Here is a 25,333-nt window from a genome sequence, read left to right as displayed (position 1 = left end):
AAGTTAGGCCTCTGAGTCTCCAGGTAGTTAACTTGTATGATAGCAGTTATGCAGGAGAGTCGGAATTTTGATTAGGTAGTCTGACTTCAGAGCTTTTGCCCCTCAACATCACATTACGCTAGAAGAGTGATAGAATTGGTTTGTTCATTTATTTATTTGAGAGTGGAAAAGGGACAGTAAATGCATTTAGCCGGTTCTCTCTTTTAACGTACTGTGCCTTGCTGGCAGGGACAGCTAAGCTGTCCATTCCCTCCATCTCTGCCGCCTCCATCGTGGGTGCTGGATCACCCTTCCTCATTCCCCTGTTCATACAGGGCGAGGCCTGATGGTGATTCCTTCCTCTGGCGAGTGACCAGGCGAACTTTACTGTCTAAGACAATTTGAAACCACTTTCTTTCTGTATCTGGTAGCCAAAAAAATCCTAAGTCAGACACCTCTTTTCAATATTTTTTAAACAGATTAGACTTGTTTTTCCAAAACTAAAAAACATTACTTTTAAAATAATTATGATCACATTCAGAATAAGTTACTTGGAAAATGTCAAAATAAGTAAAATTTTCAGATCATGAGTAAAGGGTCATGCATTGCAAGTGTACTTGCTCCTTTCTTAGTAAATAGAAGTCTCAGAGTAATTTTTGTATTGTGATACGGATTCTCATATTTCATTCTTACTTGGTGGTGTTTTCCCCACTGGGTGTTCCTTAACAGAGTATTTTGCTTGGTAAAATGTTCTCGCTCAGGTTTCTTCCACTGTGTCTGTGCACGCCTGCCCTTTACTGCCAGATGACCTCACCTTGTTAGAGCTCCCCTAATGAAGCCACCGTGTTATGGTCCGTCGATTTGTAAATCAGAGATATTTCCATAATTCTTTGCAACGAGGGTCACCTCTCCTCCCAGTAGGCCATTTCACAAAAGTATGTTGCTGCTCATAATAGAATCACATGAGGGAATGTAGATGAATCAACAGAAACGTACTCTCACCACTTAAATAATTCTTCTGATAAATGGAAAGCACTATATCATTATACCCTTCATTTGTTGTTTCATATGAGAGAGTCTTACGTGACAGTTTTTATAGAATATATAGTACAGTGGCAGGCCCAAATGGCCACTTCATGCTTTTGATTACGGCACCTATACAGATTTCAGTATAGACAGCAGTTATGTACCTTATTATATTAATCTTGCAAATATTTTGATGCATCTCTTGTGTACTAGCCAGGACATTAGATGCTGTGGGGATATATTACTTTCTAACATTATGTTCTAAGTGACATAAGAGAGGAGCTATAAAGTTATGTTGGGGAGGGAAGGCAGACTGGAGATAGGATGGGAGTTGAGGGTAGGGAGTAGAGAGGAGAATCAGAAGCGGCTTTACAGAACAATTCATATTGGAGCTGGGCTTCGAAGGTCACTTAATGTTTAGGCATCTGGGGATGTGAGAATGGGCATTCTGAAAAGTGAGCAAAGACACAGAATTAGAAAAGTGCAAGGCAAGTTCTACCACACAGTCAGTTTGGCTAGAACACAGGGTGTATGAAGGGAAATAGTAAGAAATAAAGTCAAAAACATAATTTTCAGCCAGATAGTGGGAATCCTTGAAAGTCATGCCAAAGAATTTCAAGTAGGCCAACTATGGAGGGGAGTCTGCCCTTGAAATTTGGAAGTGCACCTGATAAGGTTTGTGAGTTGAAAGCTTTTTCCCTAAGAGCTAAGGTGTGTGGCCTGGGGCAGCAGAAAGCAGGTAAACTGACTTGGAGAGAGAGTTCTGGGCTGGAAGAGCAGGTAGAAAATTGGAAGAGGGGATCTTGGAAGGGAGGGCCTCGCAGAGGGTGTAAGCAGGTAAGCCCTGCCTTAGCTGACCTCTAAGAATTACACACATGGGGGAGATTCCCAGTCGTCCCAGATGGTGAGCAAAAGCTGGAAGATGAAAAAACTGAAAATGAAAGAACTTTAGCTGTTGTCCACCACAGGGGAGACAAGGTTTGGAGTCTGTGTCCAATTAATTGTCTGCCAGAATTAGAATCAACACTCTTCAGAGGAACATAACAGAATCCAGGGGCTCTAAAATGTATTCATAATGCCCTTACAGGATTGCACATTGTGGCCCTGTTAAGGTTGGGTGGGCTCTAGACTATGTCTGGCCAATGAATAGTGAGTAGAAGTGATATGTGCCCCTTCCAGGGTGGACCTTCTGAGCTCTTGTTTCCTGTGGTACTGAACCAGTAACAACTCTCAGGCTGGGTCCCTAAGCAATGACAATGAACAGAACTTTGCTGCTAACCTGCAACAGACAGGTTGCACAGGTTAGAAATCTATATTTTTAATGTTTTAAGTAATTTATTGTTTTAAGTCCCTAAGATTTTTGGGATTGGTTGTTATTGAAGTGTAACCTAGTTTATTCTGATTGATAAAATTCCCTGTATCAGATTAAGGGAATTCCTTTCTATTCTCAGTTTGTTTTAAAAACATGAATGAATGTTAAATGTTATCAAATGTTTTTTCACCATTTATTAATCATTTTTTAATTCATTAATGTTGTAAGTTCGCCTGATTGATTTTTCTAGTGTTAAGCCAGTCTTATACTCCTGAAATAAAACCAACTTTGTCATGAGGTATTATCATTTTTTATGTATTGATGGATTCTATTTGTTAGTTATATTGTTTAACAAATTTTCATTGATGTTCGTGAGTGAGATTGTCCTGGAAGTTTCCTTTCTTATAATATCCATGAATATTGGTATCAAGGTTATGCTAGCTTTATGAAATGAGTTGAAGTAGTGTGTATTCTCCAGTTTTATTGTCTGGAAAAATTTGTACAAAATGATAATTATTTTTTTCTGTAGCCATTTGGTACAACTAACCAGTGAAGAAGCTATGAGAGCCTTGAGTTATTGTTGTGTGGGGGATTTTAATTACTGACTTAATTTCTTCATTTGTTATATTAGTGTTTGTATTTTAACTTATTTTCTATTTTTCGGTGTCAGTTTTGGTAAGTTATATTTTCCACCTTGATCATTTCATGAAAAATTCAAAGTTTTAGGGATGAGTTGTTCTTAATATCCTATCATGATGTTTTCAATGTCTGTAGGATTTGTGTGACATTTCCTTTTTTTATTTCTGATATTGGTTATTTCTGTCTTCTCTCATTTTAAATTTATTTATATATATACTTTTTGAGACAGGGTCTCACTCTGTGACCCAGGTTGAAGTGCAGTGCCCAATCATAGCTCACTGTAACATTGAACTCCTGGGCTCATGCGATCCTCCCACTTCAGCCTCCCACTGTAGTAGCTGGGACTACAGGCAGCATCACCACATCTGGCTAATTCATTTTTTTATTCTAAGTTTGCCAAATATTTATCAATGTTATTAGTAATTTCAAGGAACCAATCAACATTTGGTTTTTGGTTCCTTTAATTGTATGGTTGTTTTCTGTATGTATTTTAATTTATTTTTGCTTTTATTTTTTGTAGGTACATAGTAGGTGCATATATTTATGGGTTATAATATGTATTTTGTTACAGACCTGCAATGTGTAATAATCACATCAGGGTAAATGAGGTATTCATCACTTCCAGCATTTATTCTTTGCGTTACTAATAATCCAATTATGCTCTTTTAGTTATTTAGAAATGAATGATTAAATCGTTTTCAACTATAGTCACCCTGTTTTGCTAGCAAATACTAGGCTGTACTATTTCTAACCATTCTTTGTACCTTCTAACCATCTCCACTTACTCCCCTCGCATCTGGTAACCATCCTTTTACTCTCTATCTCCATGAGTTAAATTGTTTTAATTTTAAGCACCCCAAAATAAGTAGGAACATGTGAAGTTTGTCTTTTTGCACCTGGCTTATTTCACTTTACATAATGACCTCCAGTTCCATCTATGTTGTTGCAAATGATAGGATCTCATTCTTTTTTATGACTAAGTAGCCCTCCATTGTGTATATGCACCATATTTTTCTTACCCATTCATCTGTTGATGGATACATAGGTTGCTTCCAAGTCCTCGTTATTGTGAATAGTGCTGCAATAAACATGGGAGTGCAGATATTTATTTGATATACTGATTTCCTTTCTTTTCAGTATATACCTAGGAGCAGGCTTGCTGGATTGCATGGTAGCTCTCTTCTAGTTTTTTTGAGGAACCTCAAATTGTCTTCCATAGTGGGTGTACTAATGTACATTCTCACCAACAGCATATGAGGGTTGCCTTTACCTCACCAACATTTGTTATTGCCCCTGTTTTGGATAAAAGCCATTTCAACTGTGATAAGATATCTCATTGTAGTTTTGATTTGCATTTATCTAATGATCAATTATGTCGAGCACCTTTCCATATGCCTATTCGCCATTTGTATGTCTTCTTTTGAGAAATGTCTAGTCAGATCTTTTGCTTATTTTAAAATTGGATTATTAGATTTTTTTCGTATACAGTTGTTTGAGCTCCTTATATATTCTAGCTGTTAATCCCTTGTTGGATGGATAGTGTGCAATTATTTTCTCCCATTCTGTGGGATGTCTCTTCACTTTGTTGATTGTTTCCTTTGCTGTGTAAAAGGTTTATCACTTGATGCGATCCCATTTGTCCATTTTTGCTTTGGTTGCCTGTGCTTGTAGGGTATTGTTCAAGAAGTTTTTGCCCAGACCAATGTTCTGGAGATTTTCCCCAATGTTTTCTTGTAGTAGTTTCATAGTTTGAGGTCTTAGATTTAAGTTTTTAATCTATTTTGATTTGATTTTTTGTATATAGTGAGAAATGGGGGTCTAGTTTCACTCTTGTGCATATGGATATTCAGGTTTCCCAGTATAATTTATTGAAGAGATTTTCTTTTCCTAGTGTATGTTCTTGGCACCTTTGTAAAAAATAAGTTCACTGTAGATGTATGGACTTATTTCTGGCTTCTCTCTTCTCTATTCTATTCCACTGGTCTGTGCTTCTGTTTTTTATGCCATACAGCATGCTGTGTGGTTACTGTAGCACAATTTGAAGTCAGATAATGTGATTCCTCCAGTTTTATTCTTTTTGCTTAGGATAGCTTTGGCAGTTCTGCGTCTTTTGTGGTTCCATATAAAATTTAAAAATTTTTTTCTATTTCTGTGAAGAATGTCATCGGCATTTTTATAGAGATTGCATTGAATCTGTAGATTGCTTTGGCTAGTATGGACATTTTAACAACATCGATTTTTCCAATTCATGAACATAAAATATCTTTCCATTTTTTGGTGTCCTCTTCAATTTCTTGCATCAATGTTTTTAGTTTTTATTGTAGAGATCTTTCATTTCTTTGGTTAAGTTAATTCTTAGGTACTTAGTTTTATCTGTGGCTATTGTAAATGGGACTTCTTTGTAAAAGTTTTCAGTTTGTTCACTGTTGGCATATAGAAATGCTAATGTTTGTTTGTTGATTTCGTATCCTGCTACTTTGCTGAATTTGTTTATTAGGTCTAGTAGTTTTTTGGTGGAGTCTAGGTTTTTCAAAATATAAGATGATATCATCTGCAAACAAGGATAATTTGACTTCTTCTTTTCCCATTTGGATCCCCTTTATCTCTTTCTCTTGTCTGATTGCCCTAGTTAAGACTTCCAGTACTACATTAAATAACAGTGGTGAAAGTGCGTACTCTGTCTTGTTTCTGATCTTAGGACGAAAGGCTTTCAGTTTTTCTCCATTCAGTGTGATACTAGCTGTGAGTCTGTCATACATGGCTTTTATTATGTTGAGGTATATTCCTTTGATAGCCAGTTTTTTGAGGGGTTTTCATCATGAAGGGATGTTAAACATTTGTTTTTATTTTTCAGCACAAATTGAAAGGATCATATGCTTTTTGTCCTTCATTCATATGTTGATGATATTGACATGTTGTATAACATTGATTGCTTTGCATATATTGTAACATCCTTGCATCCCTGGGATGAATCTCACTTGGTCATTTGGAATGATCTTTTTAATGTGTTGTTGAATTCAGTTAGCTAGTATTTTGCTGAGGATTTTCCATCAATATTTGTTAGTGATATTAGCCTGTGTTTTCTTTCTTTTTTTTTTTTTTTTTTTTTTTTTTAGTGTGTCTTTGTCTAGTTTTGGTATCAGGATAATACTGTCCTTGTAGAATGAGCTTGGAAGTATTCTCTTCTCCTCTATCTTTTTGGGAATAGTTTGAATAGGATTGGTATTCTTCTTTAAATGTCTAGTAGAATTCAAGAGTGAAGCCATTGAGTCCTGGGATTTTCTTTGCTAGGAGACTTTTTATTATGCTTTGTCAATGTTACTTGTTATTGGTCTATTTGGGTTTTGGATTTCTTTATGGCTCAACCTAGGTAGGTTTTTATGTGTTTACGAATTTATCAATTTCTTCTAGGTTTTCCAATTTATTGGCATATAGTTGCTTATAGTACCCACTAATGATCCTTTTGAATTTCAGAGGTATCAGTTGTAATGTTTCCTTTTTTATCTCTGATTTTATTTATTTGGGTCTTTCTTTTTTTCTAACTTAGATCTGGTCTTTATTATTTCTTTTCTCCTATTAATTTTGGGTTTGGTTTACCCTTACTTTTCTAGTTCTTTAAGATGCATTGTTAGGTTATTTAATTGAAGCTTTTCTTCTTTGATGTAGCCACTTACAGCTATACATTTCCCTCTTAGTCATGTTTTTGCTGTATCTCATAGGTTCTGGTATGTTGTGTATCCATTATCATTTGTTTCAAGAAAATGTTCAATTTCCTTCTTAATTTCTTTAGTGATCCATAGGTCATTGAGGAGCATATTGTTTAATTTCCATGCATTTGTATAATTTCCAAAGTTCCTGTTATTGATTTCTAGTTTTAGTCCGTTGTAGTTCAAGAAGATGCTTGATATTATTTGAATTGTTTTGAATGTTTTAAGAGTTGTTTTGTGACCTAACATATGGTCTATCCTTGAGAATGATTCATATGCTGAGGAAAAGGATGTATACTCTGAAGCCATTGGATGAAATGCTCTGTAAATATCTACTAGATTCAGTTGGTCTATAGTGCAGATTAAGTCAATGTTTCTTTGTTAATTTTCTGTCTGGAAGATCTGTCCAATGCAGAAAGTGGGGTGTTGAAGTGTCCATATTGTACTGTAGTCTGTCTCTCTCTTTAGCTCTAATAATATTTGCTTTACATATCTGGGTGCTCCAGTCTTGGATGCTTAAATATTTACAATTGTTATATCCTCTTGCTGAATTGACCCCTTTATCATTATATAGTTACCTTCTTTGTCTCTTCTTACAGTTTATAACTTGAAATCTATTTTGTCCGATATAGGTATAGCAACTTCTGCTCTTTTATGGTTTCCATTGGCATGGAATACCTTTTTCTGTTTCTTTATTTTCAGACTACGTGTGTCTTCATAGGTGAAGTGTGTTTTCTGTAGGCAACAGATCATTAGGTCTTGTGGGGTTTTTTTGTTTGTTTGTTTTTTAATCCATCCAGCCACTCTGTGTCCTTTTTTTTTTTTTTTTTTTCTGAGACAGAGTCTTCACTCTGTTGCCCAGGCTAGAATGCAGTGGCATGATTTCGGCTCATTGCAAGCTCTACCTCCTGGGTTCATGCCATTCTCCTGCCTCAGCCTCCCAAGTAGTTGGGACTACAAGCACCCACGACCACGCCTGGCTAATTTTTTTGTTGAAGTATTCCCTCCATCATTTCTTGTAGTACAGGTCTGGTGTTGATGAAATCCCTCAGGTTCTGTTTTTCTGGGAAAGTCTTTATTTCTCACTCATGTTTGAAGGATAATTTTGCTAGATATATTCCAGGTTAAAAGTTTTTTCCTTCAACACTGTAAGTATGTTATGGCTTGTAAGATTTCTACTGAATAATCTACCGCCAGATGTATTAGGGCTCCATTGAATGTTATTTGTTTATTTTCTCTTGCTGCTTTTAGGATCCTTTCTTTATCCTTAACCTTTGGGAGTTTAATTATTAAATGTCTTGAGGTAGTCTTCTTTGGCTTAAATCTGATTGGTGTTTTATAACCTTCTTGTACTTGGATATTAATATCTTTCTCTAGATTTGGGGAGTTCTCCGTTATTATCCCTTTGCATAAACTTTCTACCCCATCTCTTTCTCTACCTTCTTTTTAAGGCCAATAACTCTTAGATTTTCTCCTTTGGGGCTATTTTCTAGATCCTGTAAGTGTGCTTCATTATTTTACATTCTCTTTTCTTTTGTCTCTTCTGACTATGTATTTTCCAGTATCTTGTCTTCAAGCTCACCAATTCTTTCTTCAACATGATCAATTCTGATATTAAAAGATTCTGATGCATTCTTCAGTATGTCATTGCATTTTTCAACTCCAAAATTTCTGCTTGGTTCTTTTTATTTTGATCTCTTTGTTAAATTTATCTAATAGAATCCTAAATTTCTTCTCCGTGTCATCTTGAATATCTTTGAATTTCCTCAACACAGCTATTTTGAATTCCTTGTCTGAAAAATCACATATCTCTATTTCTGCAGGATTGGTACCTGGTATCTAACCTAGGGTTGTTGTTTTTTTGTTTTTTTTTTTTGGTGAGGTCATGTTTTCCTGGATGGTCTTGATCCTTGATGTGTGGGCATTGAAAAGTTAGGTATTGTGGTCTTCACAGTCTGGGCTTATTTGTACCTATCCTGCTTTGGAAGGCTTTTCAGATGTTTGAAAAGACTTGGGTATTGTTGTCTAAGCTGTATCTGCATTGGGGGCACTGCAAGCCCAGTAATGCTGAGATTCTTGCAGACTCATAGAGGTACTGCCTTGTTGGTCAATTAGTGAGTCTGATTCCAGGCTATGCTCTTAGCCAGTATATTACCTGTTGATCTATAAGCAGGAAAAAGAAAGTCTGAAATGCTAGCAAAGGGAAAATTTACTTTTACTGAATAAGTCAAAAAAATAGTAAGTCAGGAAGCCAAAAAGAGACTGCTAGATACCCCCCACCCCAAACAAAGAAAAGCCCTACAAATCTATAATAAATATTCACAGAGAGATAAGAGAATAAACATAAAAGAATCAAATAGTATAAAAAAGGAACTATCAGAGGAAAGGAAAGTTAAAATAACTAAAGTGAAATATTCACAATTTTGGAAGATAGAGTCAAGGACATTTCCCAGGAAATAGAACTAAGAGACAGAATAGGAAAATACGACAGAAAGACAAAGAACTAAGAGAATCCACTGGGAGGCATTATAGATGACTGGCTGGAATTACATCAGAAAACCAAGAGAAGTCAGAGAGAAGATACTGTTAAAGAAGTAACACATAAAAAGTTTTTAGTGCAGAAAGACATAGGTCTCTAAATTGAAATTTCCTAGGAAAATTGATTAAAAAAACACAAAGTATATCCACATAAAATTTCATATCACCAGAGATAAAGATTCAAAAATGTTCCAAGATTGGAGACCAATAGGTCACAGGCAAATGACTAAAAATTCAGATGCATCAAGATTTTCAAAGCAACACAAGACTCTGGAGGCGATGGAGACATGACCACCCTGTTATGAATGAAAAGTGTTTTCAACAAAGCAAACTCATAATCAAGTTTGATGATAGAATTTTCAGATATGCAAGAACTAAAAAATATACCTTTCATATGCTTCCAGGAAATTACTAGAAGATGTGCACTGTAACAATGATGAGGAAAACAAGACAAAGAGCTAAGGAAAGAGGTTGAACTTAAAAGAGGAGTAACAGGAAGTGTCAGGCCAAGATAACATGTGGTCCAGACTGGAGCAGATGGATGGATGGAGGGTGGAGGAGTGAATGTCTCCAGAAAGGGAAATAAAATTAATTTCCGATGAAATCAGATAAATCTGGGTTATTTAATGTTCTGAACATTTGGAAAATAATATTCTTTTGATAGACTTTGTAATACTTGAAGAAAATTAGGAAGTATATAAAAATCAAGCATGCAAAATTAGAGGCAATTATCAATGCTGAGAAAAACAAGTTGTATAAGAAAAGTAATCATAACAGATGTGGGACTTGCAGTGAACAGTATTTATGTGATCATAAATTAGGGGGAAAGAAGGTATGTTTGTGGAGGGGAGTTAAATTCTAACCAATATGAAGTGACTGGCAGTCCCTGCTAAAACCAGTCTTTCAAAGGAGTTTCCAAATCAAGACTTTTTCCCTGTGACTAGTGAATTATTTCTCCCAATCCTTTGTGGAAACAATAGATTATTTGGTTTTCCTTTTGCCCTCTTGTTGTATTTTTATTATTTTAAAAGTTACCTTGGCTGTCTTTAAAAAAAGATTGCCTTACTGAAAGTGTTTTTTCTTTCACTTATACCTCATATGACATACCATCTATTTTAATCCATTAATGGTTACACTTAAGGCCTAAAATCTTAAAGTTCTGTTTCTCTAATCATGCACATTATGAACAATGCAGCATCTCCTGATCCCACATACAAGGGAGAAAATTATCGTTCATCTCTTCCCCTCCCACCCATGTCCCACACCTGGCTCTCATGTCCAGGACTCTTTGGTAGGGCCTGGGGCATCCAAGCATCCTCTGTACCCTGGCAGGCCTTGCCTCAGCCCGGTGCATCAGCATCGACCATGGGCTCGTTAGAAATGCAGCATCTCAGGTCCATTCGCATCTACTGATCTGGAGCCTGCATTTTACAAGGTCCGCAGATGCACACTGAAGGCTTGGAAGCAGTGCTTTAGAGGGCAGGCTGTTCACTTGGGGTTGGTAAAGACCCTAGATCTTAAAGTCAAAGGTCAGGCAGTGGAGGAAGGACAGGCCTTTTTAGCTCTCAGTCAAGAAGTCTACCTTCCTTCCAGGGGTGAAAACGATGAGTAGCAGCAGCTGATTCTTTCTCAAATGTGATGTCATAGTTTGCAGTACACAGAGGGCCATGACTATTAAATTTTTATTGTGAATATTTTAATCGTTATAAATTGATCCTCTTTATACACTTGAAAACTCTTTACATTGAATTTTACTTTTCTAAAATTAAAATCACTACTGCTCTCTTTTTTATTTATTCCAATATATCTTTGAACATATTTAAGTATTATTTTGTGTTTTAGAGCGTTTACATACAGATTTTGTTTTTTCAGTTTTAAAGATAATTTTCATAGCTAATCTATTATTGGATGTTACATTCTTCATCCTATTTTGTGCTTTTGGTTCTTAGCCCTTCCTTGCTGTCTACTCAGCTTTTGTCCTTTTGATAGACAGACTCTGTTTATTTACCTCTATCTTCTGCATTGACTTTGAGGGTTTAGACTCCAGTTTTCCTGGAATTTTAAAGAGTCATTACTGCAAAATTATGATTCAACACTTCATGTGGCTTTGAAACTCTTTTCCATCCACTATTTAGACATAACTCTAGGTTTAGAGCTGACTGCTTTTCACACTACACTGTCCTCACTTGGGGACTCTCACTGTACTTTACTTGCTGTGAGCTGGAGCACGTCCCCAGTCACCTTCTGGATGAAGGACAGAGGGTACTGCAGTCACTGCGTCCATAGTGTTTTTATTCACATGACCGGGGTAAAATCATGCCCAAGATGTTTCTCCCCCAATTCTCTAAAAAGTGCTCTGTTGTCTGGAATTTACTCTTGCAAAAAATCTTAGCCTGTTAGTATTATTTCTTGGTGTACAGCTTTTTCCCCTTTCCAGACGTTTGAAGGATTTTTCTTTATGTTATAATTTAAACTTTTTGGCAAATTGTGCGTCCACCTGAGTCTGTTTTCATTGATGCTCTTTAGATTGCCGCGAGTATTTTCTACCTGCATAATAAGAGATAATTTTCCCTCCCAGAACATCCTTTGAATCATCTCTGCCATTATGGTTGCTGTTGCTGTTGCTCTGATAGTTCCTCTTGGGAACACATAACTTTTAACTCTTTTGCGTCCTATGTCCTCCAACTTAATATCTTTTCTGGCCTTATTTTTATACACTTGTCTTTTCTGAAAGAGCTCCTTGAGGTTGCATTTATAATTGATCTTGTGCAGTTGATTATTCTCTATACTTCTATGGAGATTTTAGTTCTACTACGGCATTTTCAGTTTGCCGTGTCCTGTTCAAAATGGACTTCTATTTATTTGAGTCTAATCTCCTCTTCTGGATTTCTGCTTCTGTTTCTCAGAGGCCACGTCTTCCTGAATCCTAAGGATGTCGAACAAGTTTCTACAAGTTTCTTCTGGTTCTTATGCCAAATGCTGTTGAGGTATTCTTTTCCTCTGATTGTGCACAATACTTGCTTCCCTGTGTGTAGAGATTTTTCCCATGGCCCCCTGGGGCTGCAGTGTTGATAATGTTCTCGCTTTTATTGAGGAGAGAGATTCTCAGACAGAGTTTGCCGGTTGCTCTTGGCCCCTCTGTGCCCTCTTGACCGCTATTTTGGAAGAATCCCCTTCTGAATTTCGTATGTGGAGATTTCAGACACTGCCTCCTGGTATTGCTCTGACAGATTGAGAAGGATTTATCTTTTCCTTACTGGATGGGGTAAATGTGAATCTGCAATCCCCGATCCAGACAATTAAGAGGGCTGCTGTTTTCTCATCCTCCCCTGCGAGGTTTTGCTGCTGCTCCCAGCAATCAATGCTCCATCATCAACCCTGAGCACTTTATGTCAGTATGATTTTGGAGTTTCTGACCCCAACTAACTCAAGATGGAAATCAGAAAGGTGGGAGGGACAAGGGAGCAGCAGCAGTTGTACCAGAAAACAACATCAGTGAAACAGGTATCCGAGACCCACCGTGTGGGTTATTCCAGAACTGGGGGTTTGAACCAAGCAGCAGTAGGAGAAAAAAATGGTGAATTCTTGTTTGTTATCATATTAGAAAGCCCAGAGCCACTAAATGTGTTAGTTTCTCATTTCAGTATTATCAGCCTTCTAATTTGTTGAAATCAACCCAGATTCCAGAAATACAAGGGCGGCTAATCCTAGCTCACTGCTTCACAGTGAGTTTATACATTTTGCTTTGTTTTTATAGATATTAGTTAGAATTAAAAAAAAAAAAAAACCTTCTAGTCCGCTTGCTGGTAATGGTGAGGTTAATTTTTGCCCCTGGATAGAGTCAAAATTATACTGGATATGGTGTGAAAATAAAATACACAGAGATGTTATACGTTATGTCAATTATGTACATCAACCCATTTCTAGATCAACTAGCCTGCTTCTGGAATTCCCCCTGAAAGATTTTCTTTATGCACATATTATTTTTCACACTGTGCTGGAACTGTGCATGACCTTACATAAGAAATCAACATTTCTTCCTGAGAAAAGTCTGGCTTTTAGTGACATAAACAGATTGAGAAGGAAGGAGCAGTTAGACTCAGAATCAGTATCGAGTAGCAGAAGCACTGAAAGCCACACAGTGGCATCAACCAAGATAAATTGTCATTGCTTCCAGAACCCTAAATCATCAAATTCATATCTAGTTAATTTTCCCTGACAAATCGTGTTTACTGAGCTCTTGATAACGTTTTCACTTATCAGCAGATGACCTCTAGCATGTGTGTACTGTAAATTTAGTCACCTCACTCCTCTCTTAACTCATTTATGTATCTTCAAAATACAGATCAAACAGAGTTGAAAATCACTTCACCTTGGCCTGCAAAACTCCAGTGTGGTTTGCTTTAATTGCAGACAGCATAATCAAAATATTACTCAGCAATTCCTTTTCTGCCTGTCAGTGTCTTCCAGTGGGCTCTGAGGGAGAGACCCTGAGAAGGCAGTGATCCCAATATGAAGCACTAATTAAATAAAGAAAAAAAAAAAGAATATATGTCTGAATATTGCTGCTATTCTGCCAGAGGAAAAGAACACACAGTTCCTGTGGAGAATATTCTGAGCCTTTCTTGTTTATCAGAGAAAACTACATGCCATCCTTTAGAAATGTAGCAGTTCAAGTAGAATTTAATGTACTCAAAAATGTGACCCATCTGAGAGAAGAAACTACTTTTGGAAAAGGTTTTAATGTGGCTCAGGACACAACACCCTCCCTAACAGCCTTTAAAGAGCCTCCCTTCCTGTAGCTGTGGATGAGGGAAGCAAGCTGATATTTAATAAGTTCCTTTTCAGGGTCTCTTTTCTCTCCGTGTTACTTTTACATCAGGTAGCACCGTCCTTTGGTTTGGTTTCACTCTGTCTTGGTGGAAATGTGGTGTGGTCAGTCACAGATCTCTACGGAGACCTCAAAGATCTGAGGGAGAATTTCAGAGTTGATTGATGCAAGCAGTAAGAGCAGAACTGTGGAAAGCTAGCATTTTGATCATGATACATTTGAATGAATAGCAGGTGACCATGGATAAGATTAAATAATCCAGATTCTGGGAGATGACCCTATGTTGAGCTAGTTTGTTCTTGTTCTGATGAAACCACGTGGGAAGAGCTCACCTGAGCCGGTGGAGGTGGGGTTCCCCAACCTAGAAGACTAGCTAAGCGTCCTATCAATCATTTTGGGAAGCTGTCCATCCTGGAGTGGAAGATGAGGTGGAACTTGGGGTGGGGGGAGCAGGGGCCCCTCATCTCTCGAAGCCATGGGCAGTTGGGCCTGGATCCAGGGGGTAAAAGTGCCTGGAGCAGCTCTGACTGAGAAAAAGGTAGGGTCTCCCTCACCTGCAGAATGAGTGTTCAGAGGAGGCACTTATTGTCTGCTTTTAATTAGTAGTAGCAATAGCAGCAGTAGCAATGCGGGACAGGTGGGCAATTCTGGGGTTGGGGAGGGGGTGTGCTGGTGAGTGTTAGAGGGGTCAGGCCGGCCACCTTGACTTGAGGAGAGGCCATCCTCTTCCTGAGCTTGTACCAGTGGATGCCAGGCATGCCCATCACGGTAGCTCTATTGGCAGCAAGGTAAGAATGGACACAGAGCGTTCTGGAGCCCTGGAAGGCTGTCTCCTGGGATAACCTCAGGTGTTTTAGACAACTAGTCCAAGGGGCCATGCAACTATGTGAGTAAGGTGCATGCAGAAAGGAAGGACAATCTCATTTCACAGACAGACAAAGCCAATCACAGGGTTACCACAGAGTCACCACCTTACCTATTGTAGATTAAAAGTTTCAGGTATTTAAAAACATGCTTCTTTTCACCTATGCAGCTGGGCTTCTCTTCCTTAAAATTATGAATCCGACTACCTCAAATGTACTCAACATAACTGTGTTTATAATTTAAAAATTAGAGATGCCGCTTAGAAAAAAAAAGACTTGGAAGTTAGCAGCAGCAGGTAAAGACCTCTGGATGCATAAGTTAATGCTTATGTCATTACTATGAGACATTGTAAATTAGCACAAGCCCCATGGAATTTGGTTTTTTATGTGGCTAAGCCATAGTGAAATACTGATGATGGGATATATTTTTGGAGATTTGGGTTGTCTGGCCTCCTAAGTCAATTTATGAAAATTCCTGCAAAACCTGGGGACCACCTCAGTCTGTTGTGTTTTATTGCTTAATTAGCAAGTTGTCAAAAAGCAACATCGTATAAACTGAGTGATGCTTTTTCACCTGTTCACTTACTTTTTATCGGGATAATGAGCTGTGGAAGGACAGGTAGGATCTTGTTCCCACCGTGTTCCAGCATGTCGTGGATTCCTTGCCGAGCAAAAAACTCATAGGGAAATGTCATTTCACAAAGCCCATCAAAAAACAGAGGCAGATAATGATGGTAATCCAGCTTCTCAATTTCTACCTGAAAGCAGAGAGAGAAGAAACGCCATGTGAAAATAGCATTCGGGCAGAGCAAGGCAAACGAGCTGTGTAGCTGTCACCCACTCCTGAGGGGCACGCTCTTAGAACTTCAGGAAGACTTTCTTAACCCATCCACCCAACGACCTGAAGTATGTCATGGTGTCCTGAATCAATTAGCAATGAGGTTAAAGTCATGGAACTTTAGATCTTAACAGTCAAATCTCCCATCCACATATAATACACGTTGAGAGCATATTAACAATTTGCTGCCTTTTTGTTAATTTGTTACCAATTGGCTCAAGTATGATATTGAACATTGAACAGGATTCAAGAAGCCTCTGGAATGTTTGCTGAAAAGATCCACATAAAAATAAAATGAAAGAAATAAAAACAGCTGAAAAAGATTGGTGCCCAAGGTTCTAAGAAGAAAGCCACAGAAGTGCACGTTCATACGTTCCTAGGAGGCATGCCTTCTTTGGGGCAAACAGGAGAGTGGGAGGTCAAGCCTGATTCCTGGCTTGTTCACTGGAGCCTGGATGACAAGTAGAACATTCAGGCCATCAGGAAGAAATGGAGAGGACAAAGAGTGGGCTGAACCTGGGACCACTGTCACCTCAAAGTCAAAATGTCCCAATCTCCCTTCGCCTGCTTCTTCTGGGAGCAGAGACAAATCTCTTTCCCACATCTCCATCCATCACCCTCAGAGTCCCTCCATGTTCCCCTGTCCGGACCTTGGCAATAGCATCCAGCAGCACCAGGGACTGGGAACTAAAATTCTGGGGTTGAGAAAAGAGATTGTGAGTTGGGAATCATCTACCTGTAGAAGATTCCGTCTTGCTCGAGCCCTCCACTGTCTAGGGTACCTGTGGCCTGAGCTACTGCCAGCAAGGCGTCAGAGCTGAAGGTGAGAGTGTACATGGAAAGGAGCCCACAGACTCAGACTGCAGGTGTAACACATGTACACAGAGCAAGGGATGGGGCCTTCCCAGCAAGAGGTGGTAATTTCCTTGGTTTTTAAATCCTTATGAATGCACCCAGCTTCTAGTTACCACCTTCTAATCAAGTGAGGAGCCCATCGAGACCTTTGAGAAACTCCCTTTTACACTAGTAGATTAACAATTTTTTTCATTGATAAATTACATGTATATATATTCCCTATGTAGACACAAATTATACATATATTTATTCCCTTTATATATTCCATACATTATATATATATTAATATATATTTATGGGATAAAAAGAGATATTCCGATTTTGTAACCAAAAATTGTAATACCACTTAGCGGGAGATTTTTGTACCTTCCAGCTCTCTCTCAGCATTCTAGAGTTTCACGCCACATGCCTGCCTACCCCTGGATGTGGCTAACTGGTAACGAACCCGTCATGTTCCTGAGTGTTTACTGTGGGTTGGGGTGAATCAAATTTCCTACAGGTCCCCAAGCAGGAAGGGCAAGGAAGTAAGCAGGTAAGAGGTGACGTCCAGGTCCTCTGTTGGAACTGGAGCATAGAAAACAAATCCCTAATGTAGGTTTATACAGACATCAGTTTTACTTTATTTTCCTTTTATATTTATAAAATTTACTTTATTCAGCATACATTTATGGAATATATATTTTTCTCAGAGATTTATGTGCATTTGGAAATGTTTTAAAACATTATTTTGTACAATTTGAAATAATTATTTTTTTCTTAGGTCCTAAAGGCCCAACGTTGTCATGGATAATTTTACCTTGTATACTAATTTCACAATAAAAATGTCATCTATACTATATTTTTAAAACATTTTGGTATGTTTTGCTAATTCTTTTAGCTTATTGTCACACTTTTACAAGTGTTTCTTGTAAGTACAAAATTAAATTTTTTATTTTATTATGGCCTAAGATGGTTGTATTTTAATACATTAAGTCATTTACATTTATGGCCTCATTTAACTTCGGTCATCTTATTTTTTGCTCTCCAGTTGTTGTTTTCTATTTACTTTTTTCTTTGTATTTTGTAGTTTTGTTATGTACACTATGTTCTATTTACTTTTTTGTAATGACTTTAAAGCTAAGACATCCTGTTCAAACATTTTATTGCAGCTATCTTAAACATTTCCAAACTTATGTTTATCTTAGCAAGAGATAAATAAAGTTAAAAGTCTTCTACTAAAACTGTTGACATGTCTATTTTTTCCTTGGAATTCTATTTTTTCTTTATATGTTTTGGGGCAACAATACTAATATCAACAACAGCAACAATAATAACACCAATGTTTGTGATGCCAGACACTGTTGTGAACACTGTGCTAGTTCATTTGATCCTCAAGCAACTGGAAGACGTAGGCATTATTAATATCCTAATTTTCAATATGAGCAAACTGAAGCAGAGATTTAATAACTTGCCTAAGGTCTGCAGCTAGTCAGTGCTGGAGTTCGGTTTCAAGCCCAAACAGTCTGGCTTTACGACATGGCACTGCCTGTCAGGCTTTGTTGTTTGGTATATTGAGGTTCAGCATTATTATAACCTCCTGGTGAATTGTTCAATCTACCCTTATGTCCTTATCCTCTTTATCATTATTGATGCAGTTTGTCTGAGTCTAATATAATATTATTATTGCTATAACTGGTTAATTCATCACATCTTTTCTATCCTTTTGCTTTCTTCTTTCCTCTGACATTAGATTTTAAGTGTCTCTCTGAAGTAACTTACAGATTTGTTTTTCCCACTTTTCTTTTTTATAATGTGCTTTCAAACAACAAATACTGAGTACCTGCATAATTCCTTTTCTCAACATTTTGAAAAACAAAAGTTATGAGAAAAGAGAAAAAAGAAGGAGCAATTGAAAGACAAAAGTCAAATGAAAGATTGAGTGAGTGAGAGAGATTGAGAAAGAACAAAATTATCTTTACATCTTCATATCCTCCAATATCACTGACCACAGCGGTTCTTTCCTACGAAAAATTATCTTCTCATTAGTTCTTTTTTTTAACTTTTTTTTTTTTTTTGAGATGGAGTTTTGCTCTTGCTGCCCAGGCTGGAGTACAATGGTGCAATCTCGGCTCACTGCAACCTCCGCCTTCCGGGTTCAAGCGATTCTCCTGCCTCAGCCTCCTGAGCAGCTGAGATTACAGATACGCCACCACACCCAGTTAATTTCGTATTTTTTTAAGCAGAGATTTTTAAAATTATTATTAGAGATCACCTGGCCTTAGGTGATCTACCCACCTCGGCCTTCCAAAGTGATGGGATTACAGGCGTGAGCCACCACAGCCAGTCTTCATTAGTTCTTTTTATGACCTGTTTGCACATTATTTGGAAATATCTGTTGTCATTGCAAATATGTTGCCTTAAATTAGAACAACAGGTGGGGATCCACCACCTCGTCTCACTGCCACCAGAGACACAGATATGGCTTTTGTTCGACTGACTCTGGAACTGCGTGAGGAGCTGCTGGATTCTATGGTGCCCAACAGGCAGCTCTCACCTAACGGACTAAGAGCTGCAGGACTTGTGGATGGCAGTTCCAAGGTGAATGTACATAATCCTGCTTGGAAGGCTGCCACTCTGATTGATGAAGAGTCAAGGAAATTCTTTTTCTTTTGAGCTGTTCATAGCTTAGAGGTTGGGTAAAGTACAATTTTGTGAGCAAAATTTACCCTTCTCTCTACCTGAGTTACCCTAAATTTAGAAACCATTTATGAGTATTTTTATCTGATAGCAATAGAGTTATTTGCATAAGTTCAGTAGGAATCTGTTTTCTTCTCTAACGGCATAATTGGAGACACTGGTTATTTTACCAAGGCATTGACCGGAATGGCATATTTTCAGAATTGACCAGACTGAAGAATGGAGGTTGACTTTATATAGTCTTTCTAGGAAAGACTGGTTGAGTACCTTGTCTAAATGATTCTCTTACAAGGTTCCTGACCTGTGGTAAGTAAAGAATGTCATTTACTAACAGGCCTGGGAACCTTAAGTTATTTTGGGACCTCAAGAAGAGAGGAATTTGTATAGGTATTATAAGCACAGTCTGATGGTGAATCCTTGGCTTGCCTCCTAGCCTTGAGGCTTTTAAAAAGCAGAATCCACAATTTCTCATAAAAGTTCCAGCAAAGTCAACTTAAAAAGAGCCTACCAGTCTGAATAACATATTGAGACTCTGTCTCTACAAAAAATAAAAAATTAACCAGAGTGGTGGCACACACCTGTGGTCCCAGTTACTTGGGGGGCTGAGATGGAAGGATTGTTTGAGCTCAGGAGGTCAAGGCTGCAGTAAGCCAAGATTGTGCCACTGCCTAGGTGACAGAGTGAGACTCTGTCTGAAAACAGAAAAAAAAAAAAAAAAAAAAGCAGATCAGATCAGGTTGATCACTATTCTTGCCGTATTTTATGCAAATAACCAGGCCAAGTATAATGAGACCAAAATTTATTTTGAAAATAAATTGGTCCTATTATGATTTATCCTTGGCAGAAATGGGGAAACTAGAGACCAAAAAATTTGGATACTAGCCCTCACCATTGTTTTTGAGTTTTTATAATTTACCTATAATTTGGGCTAAATCCCAAATTATTTTCTGTCTGCAAGTCTAAGGAGGAACCGGGTTTTAATTTTCTTCATGATACTTTTAGTTGGCTCTTTAATGGAATAGGTACTTTTTTGTTGTTGTTCCAGGATACAAATTCTCTTTTGACTGTAATCCTTGAGTGCAAATTATTAATGTTATGTATCTCGTGCTGTTTTACTCTTGAGAAAACCGAAGTCATGGTATTCTGAAGACTAGAGGTGCTTCAACAGCCTGTGAACCTCCCTCATTAGGAATTGCACTAGGCCTGATCTATTTTCCATTGCCAAAGCACTGCTGCTAAAGCTTGACAATATCAAGCACTCTCTCTAAGGCTCAGGGATGATCATGGAAGAGGACGGCATGAGAGATTGTAAGAGCCGCATTAGAGGGGTGGAGAGTAGAAGCCAAAGGAACTCTATCCTGGGTGCTCATCTGCCGTGTTGGCTTCTGATTAACCTCAGTTCCGGGAATGCCTCTGAGATTTCCAGTTTATTCCGCCTTGTGTAAGAGCACCTACTTACCATAAATCCCACCATGAGGGCAAATTTCTGGCCATTCTTTCTGAAGTGTATGTACCCCTCCCCAAGAGCACATAAGTCCTGTGTCCCGGGGAGCGGGTGGGCAGGGGGCGGTAATGGTGCAGGATCCACCATCTCATCTCATCACTGCCAGGGACACAGACATGGCTTCTGTTTATAAGTCCCTATTAAAAGTTTCTTTCTAAGCAACTAGATTTGTATGTCTCTTTCTTTAGCCTCTCAGCTTCCTCCAACTTAGGTGTAGGTTGGCACAGACCTGCCCACAATGAAACAGTGGCTGAATAATGTTCTATTCAATGCACTTAACATATTTTGTTTCTCTATTAACTCATTGATGGACATTTGGGTTGCTTCTGCCATTTGGTTATTGTGAATAATGCTGCTATGAATATTACTGGACAAGTTTTTGTTTGAACACTTGGTTTCAATTCCTTTGAATATATACCTAGGAGTTCAAATGCTGTGTTGTATGGGAGTTGCACGTTTAGTTTTAGAAGAAACTGCCAAACTGCTTTCCAGAATAGCTGTACCATTTTATATTCCCACCAGCCATGTATGAGGGCTCCAATGACTCCACATTCTCGCCAACACTTGTTATTTTCTGTAGTTTTGATGATGGCCATGCTAATGTGTGTGAAATGGTATTTCCTGTGGTTTAGATTTTCATTTTCCTAATGGGTAGGATGTGGAGCATCTGATACATGACACAACATGAATGAATCTTGAAAACATTTTCCTAAGCGAAGGAGGCCAGTCACAAAAGACCACATACTGTACGATCCCATTTCTATGAAATGTTCAGAATAGACAAATCCAACAGACAGAAAGTGGCTGCTTAAGAGCTGGGGGAAAGGATACTGGGAAATGGCTGCTTATTGGGCATGGGGTTTCCATGTGGGGTGATTAAAACATTCTGGAACTAGATGGTGGTCGTGGTCACACATTATGAGTGTACTTAATGCCACTGAAGTGGACACTTACAAATGGTGAAAATGGTAAGTTTTATGTGTATTTTACAATGATAAAAATGCCAAAGAAAAAATAAAACAATAAAAAACAAACAACAACAAAATAATAGAATAACAATTTGCCATTATATTTTGAGACACATACTTTTTTAACACGGTAGATACAGTACTACTTGCTACAGGATGATTTTTTGTTTGTAAATTCCTTTTACATATCTTCCAGGGTTCCTTTTTGTTACGATAATTTTGTTTTCAGTTGATGAATTTGGCCTAGGCTTTGGTAATCCCTCATATATTACAGTTATCATCAGGCACTTGTTTGCATGTATGTGTGCACGTGTGTATATATGTGAATGCATGTGTGTGCATGTATGTATATGTGTGCGTGTGTATGTGCATGTGTGTGCATGTGTATGTGCATGCCTGGATATGTGTGCATGTGTGTGTCTTAATAATATATCTGACTTCTCTTTAAGTACTTTTTCTGAAAAGTCACTGCTCCATTTCCACACTGTCCCCAGTCCCCTCTCCATTTCCACACTGTCCCCAGTCCCCACTCCATTTCCACACTGTCTCCAGTCCCCTCTCCATTTCCACACCGCCCCTAGTCCCCTCTCCATTTCCACACTGTCCCCAGTCCTCTCTTCATTTCCACACTGTCCCCAGTCCCCTCTCCATTTCCACACTGTCCCCAGTCACCTCTCCATTTCCACACTGTCCCCAGTCACCTCTCCATTTCCACACTGTCCCCAGTCACCTCTCCATTTCCACAGTGTCCCCAGTCCCCTCTCCATGTTCACACCGTCCCCAGTCCCTACTCCATTTCCACACCGTCCCCAGTCCCCTCTCCATTTCCACAGTGTCCCCAGTCCTCTCTCCATGTTCACACCGTCCCCAGTCCCCACTCCATGTCCACACTGTCTCCAGTCCCCTCTCCATTTCCACACCATCGCCAGTCCCTTCTCCATTTCCACACCGTCCCCAGTCCCCTCTCCATTTCCACGCCGTCCCCAGTCCCTGCTCCATTTCCACACTGTCCCCAGTCCCCGCTCCATTTCCACATTATTCTTCATAGTAAAGTTTTTAAAGAGAATTCTTTAGCACCACTGTTCTTGCTTTCTCATTCCCGTTCCCTCTTTAACCCACTCCCCCACCATTTCACTGAAGTTGCTTTTATGAAGGTCACCGGTGACTTTCTTTGTGTCTAATCCTCGAATCCCCTTTCTGTTCTCAGCACAACACAATTGACCTGGTCAAGCTGTACCCCCAACACTGGGAGGTCACCCTAATTCCCTCCCTCCAATCCCTGGCCTGGCCTGACCATACTGCTTCTGAGACAGCCAGGTGGGAGGCAGTCCTCGGAGAGGCTCCACCCTCTCCATCTGGCCAGCCCACTGGGAGGAGCCACACAAGTTCACACCATTTGCAGCGGGGAGGAGCCTGGCCCCTCCTCTTTCTGTGTGGAAACTGGGATGCGAATGGTCGGTGGGAAGCGCCCTATCAGGGACTCTGGCTTAGCGAGAGTCCCTGTTTCCCCCTTTTCTTCCCTTTTCACCCAGCAAAACCCTGTCTTACTCATTCAAATTCAAATTGTCTATGAGCATGAATTTTCGTGGCCATGGGACAAAAAACCCTGTCTTCAGCCCAACTGAGGAAAAGTCCCGCAGCAGTTCCTCCTTAGAGGCTCTTCGAATGCACCTGTCTTAGCCCAGGCTGCCATAACGAAATACCATGGACAAGGTGGCTTGAAAGACAGACATTTATTTTCTCACAGTTCTGGAGGCTGGAAGTTGGAGATCAGGGTGTCAACATAGTCCGGTTCTGTGGAGGGAGGGATCTCTTCCTAGCTTGTAGACAGTCACCTTCTCAAAATGTCCTCACAGGGCCTTTCCTCTGTGTGCGTGCAGAGAGCTCGCTGGTCTGTCTTTCTCTTCTTATAAAGACAATAGTCCTACTGGGTTAAGGCCCCACCGTTATGATCTCACTTAACCTTTATTACCTCCATACAGGCCCCATCCCCAAATACGGTCACATTGGGATTTGCCCTTCAACATAATGAATTGGAGGGGAGCGGTGGGGCACGATTCAGTCCACTGCACACCATTCTCCTCTCCAGACCTCTCACTGGCAACTCGTTTCATCTCAATTTCAGTTCTGTGAGGCCGTCCTACTATTGTCTATCACCCTGTTTGATTTTTTGTAGCCTCATCATTTATTCATTACAGTTTCTTAAGTTCTTTTTTTTTAGGGAGCTTGTCATTGCCTAGAAGAGTGCTGGGCACACAATAGGTGGGTGTTCAGTAGGCATGCATTGAATTTTAATTCTGACCTTTTGAATCTGCCCTATGTTAACTTCCTTGAGAGGGCTGCCCTGCTAAGGAACAATGACCAGATGTTGAGTGGCTGTGCCTAGGCTAGAGGGAGGGCAGCTGAACCGAGGGTCGGCTGTTTAACACTGACTCTGTAGCGTGAAGGAGTATGTAAGTTTCTATAAATGTATGTATTCTACAACTTTATGTATTCTGTAAATAAAATACTATTTTTCTCTTATTAGCATTGCAGTGATTATTTACCTTTCAGGAATTTTATGACTATTATAACGGACAAGATGGGTTTCCTGATGCTTGTGTTTTCCCTCATTTCACTAGAAATCACTTAGGGTTTAATTGGCTTTTCTGAGTTTTTTTGTAGTTTTAAAATTGATATCTAATAGTTGTACATTTAAAAAATTCCTTTTACTTTTAAAACTTTGGCAACATTTCTGTTTTTTACAATATCATCAAATGCAAATATATTAAAATCTATCCATATAAATAACAATAAGAGGTTCTTATTTTAAAAAAAAGATGCTGAGAATAATTTAAGATAAAAGCCAAAATCTGAAGAAGAGATAAATGAGGAAATCCCTTATCTATATGTTATGTGTGTGTTTATCACACTGTGACTGCTATTCCTAAGAGTTCTTGTCAATTGCTGGCTCCTTTTGTTAATTTGGATTCACAAATAATCATTTTTAAGGTTATTTGACAACAAACCTTATTTCAGTTAAGGTATTTCAGTAAATTTTTCATTCTTAGGATAACTGGTTTATTTACCATAAAATAGTAGTTTTCTAATTTGGGAATCTTTCTTTAAAGTTTAAGAAATCCAGAATTAAAAGAAAATTGCTTGCAGCTGGACACAGAACAAGGACTGTTTTAGACATACCAGTTAAAATTATAAGTTAATACCTGGATTTATGACTACATTGAAATTAGCTCCCAAAATGTGAAGCATTTTTACTCATAAACTATATCTTTAAAATTCACGTTTTATAACTTTTTAAAGGTCACATAGTACCTACTACATGACCTTTAAATCTTACAGTGACCTTTGGTCAGAAGCAACAAAATTCTGACTTGAACTTGCCTGTCAAATATTTAACCCCGTAACAAATGTGTAAGGTACTAATGCTATACTGAAACATCAGAAACACAGTGAGGTTGTGTTAGTCTGTTTTCACGCTACTATAAAGAAACACCTGAGGCTGGGTAATTTATAAATGAAAGAGGTTTAATTGACTCACATTTTTGCATGGCTGGGGAGGCCTCAGGAAACTTATAATCATGGTGGAAGGCCAAGGAG

The 25,333-nt window shown here is 38.7% G+C and overlaps 1 protein-coding gene across 2 annotated transcripts in view; it reads right to left on the bottom strand.

Moving 5' to 3' along the window:
• PACRG (parkin coregulated) overlaps positions 1 to 25,333 on the bottom strand; it is a 575,145-nt gene that overhangs the window by 235,283 nt on the left and 314,529 nt on the right. For both annotated transcript variants that reach the window (XM_003898380.3, XM_017957442.3), the window contains exon 3: positions 15,482 to 15,653. In XM_003898380.3, coding sequence (XP_003898429.1) covers positions 15,482 to 15,653 — 172 coding nt within the window. The remainder of the gene's footprint in view (positions 1 to 15,481; positions 15,654 to 25,333) is intronic.

The sequence above is a fragment of the Papio anubis genome, chromosome 6 (genome assembly GCF_008728515.1).
Source record: "Papio anubis isolate 15944 chromosome 6, Panubis1.0, whole genome shotgun sequence".
In the NCBI taxonomy this organism is placed as follows: domain Eukaryota; kingdom Metazoa; phylum Chordata; class Mammalia; order Primates; family Cercopithecidae; genus Papio; species Papio anubis.
The sequence above is the reverse complement of the archived record's forward strand: the minus strand, read 5'-3'. Positions and strand labels throughout refer to the sequence as shown.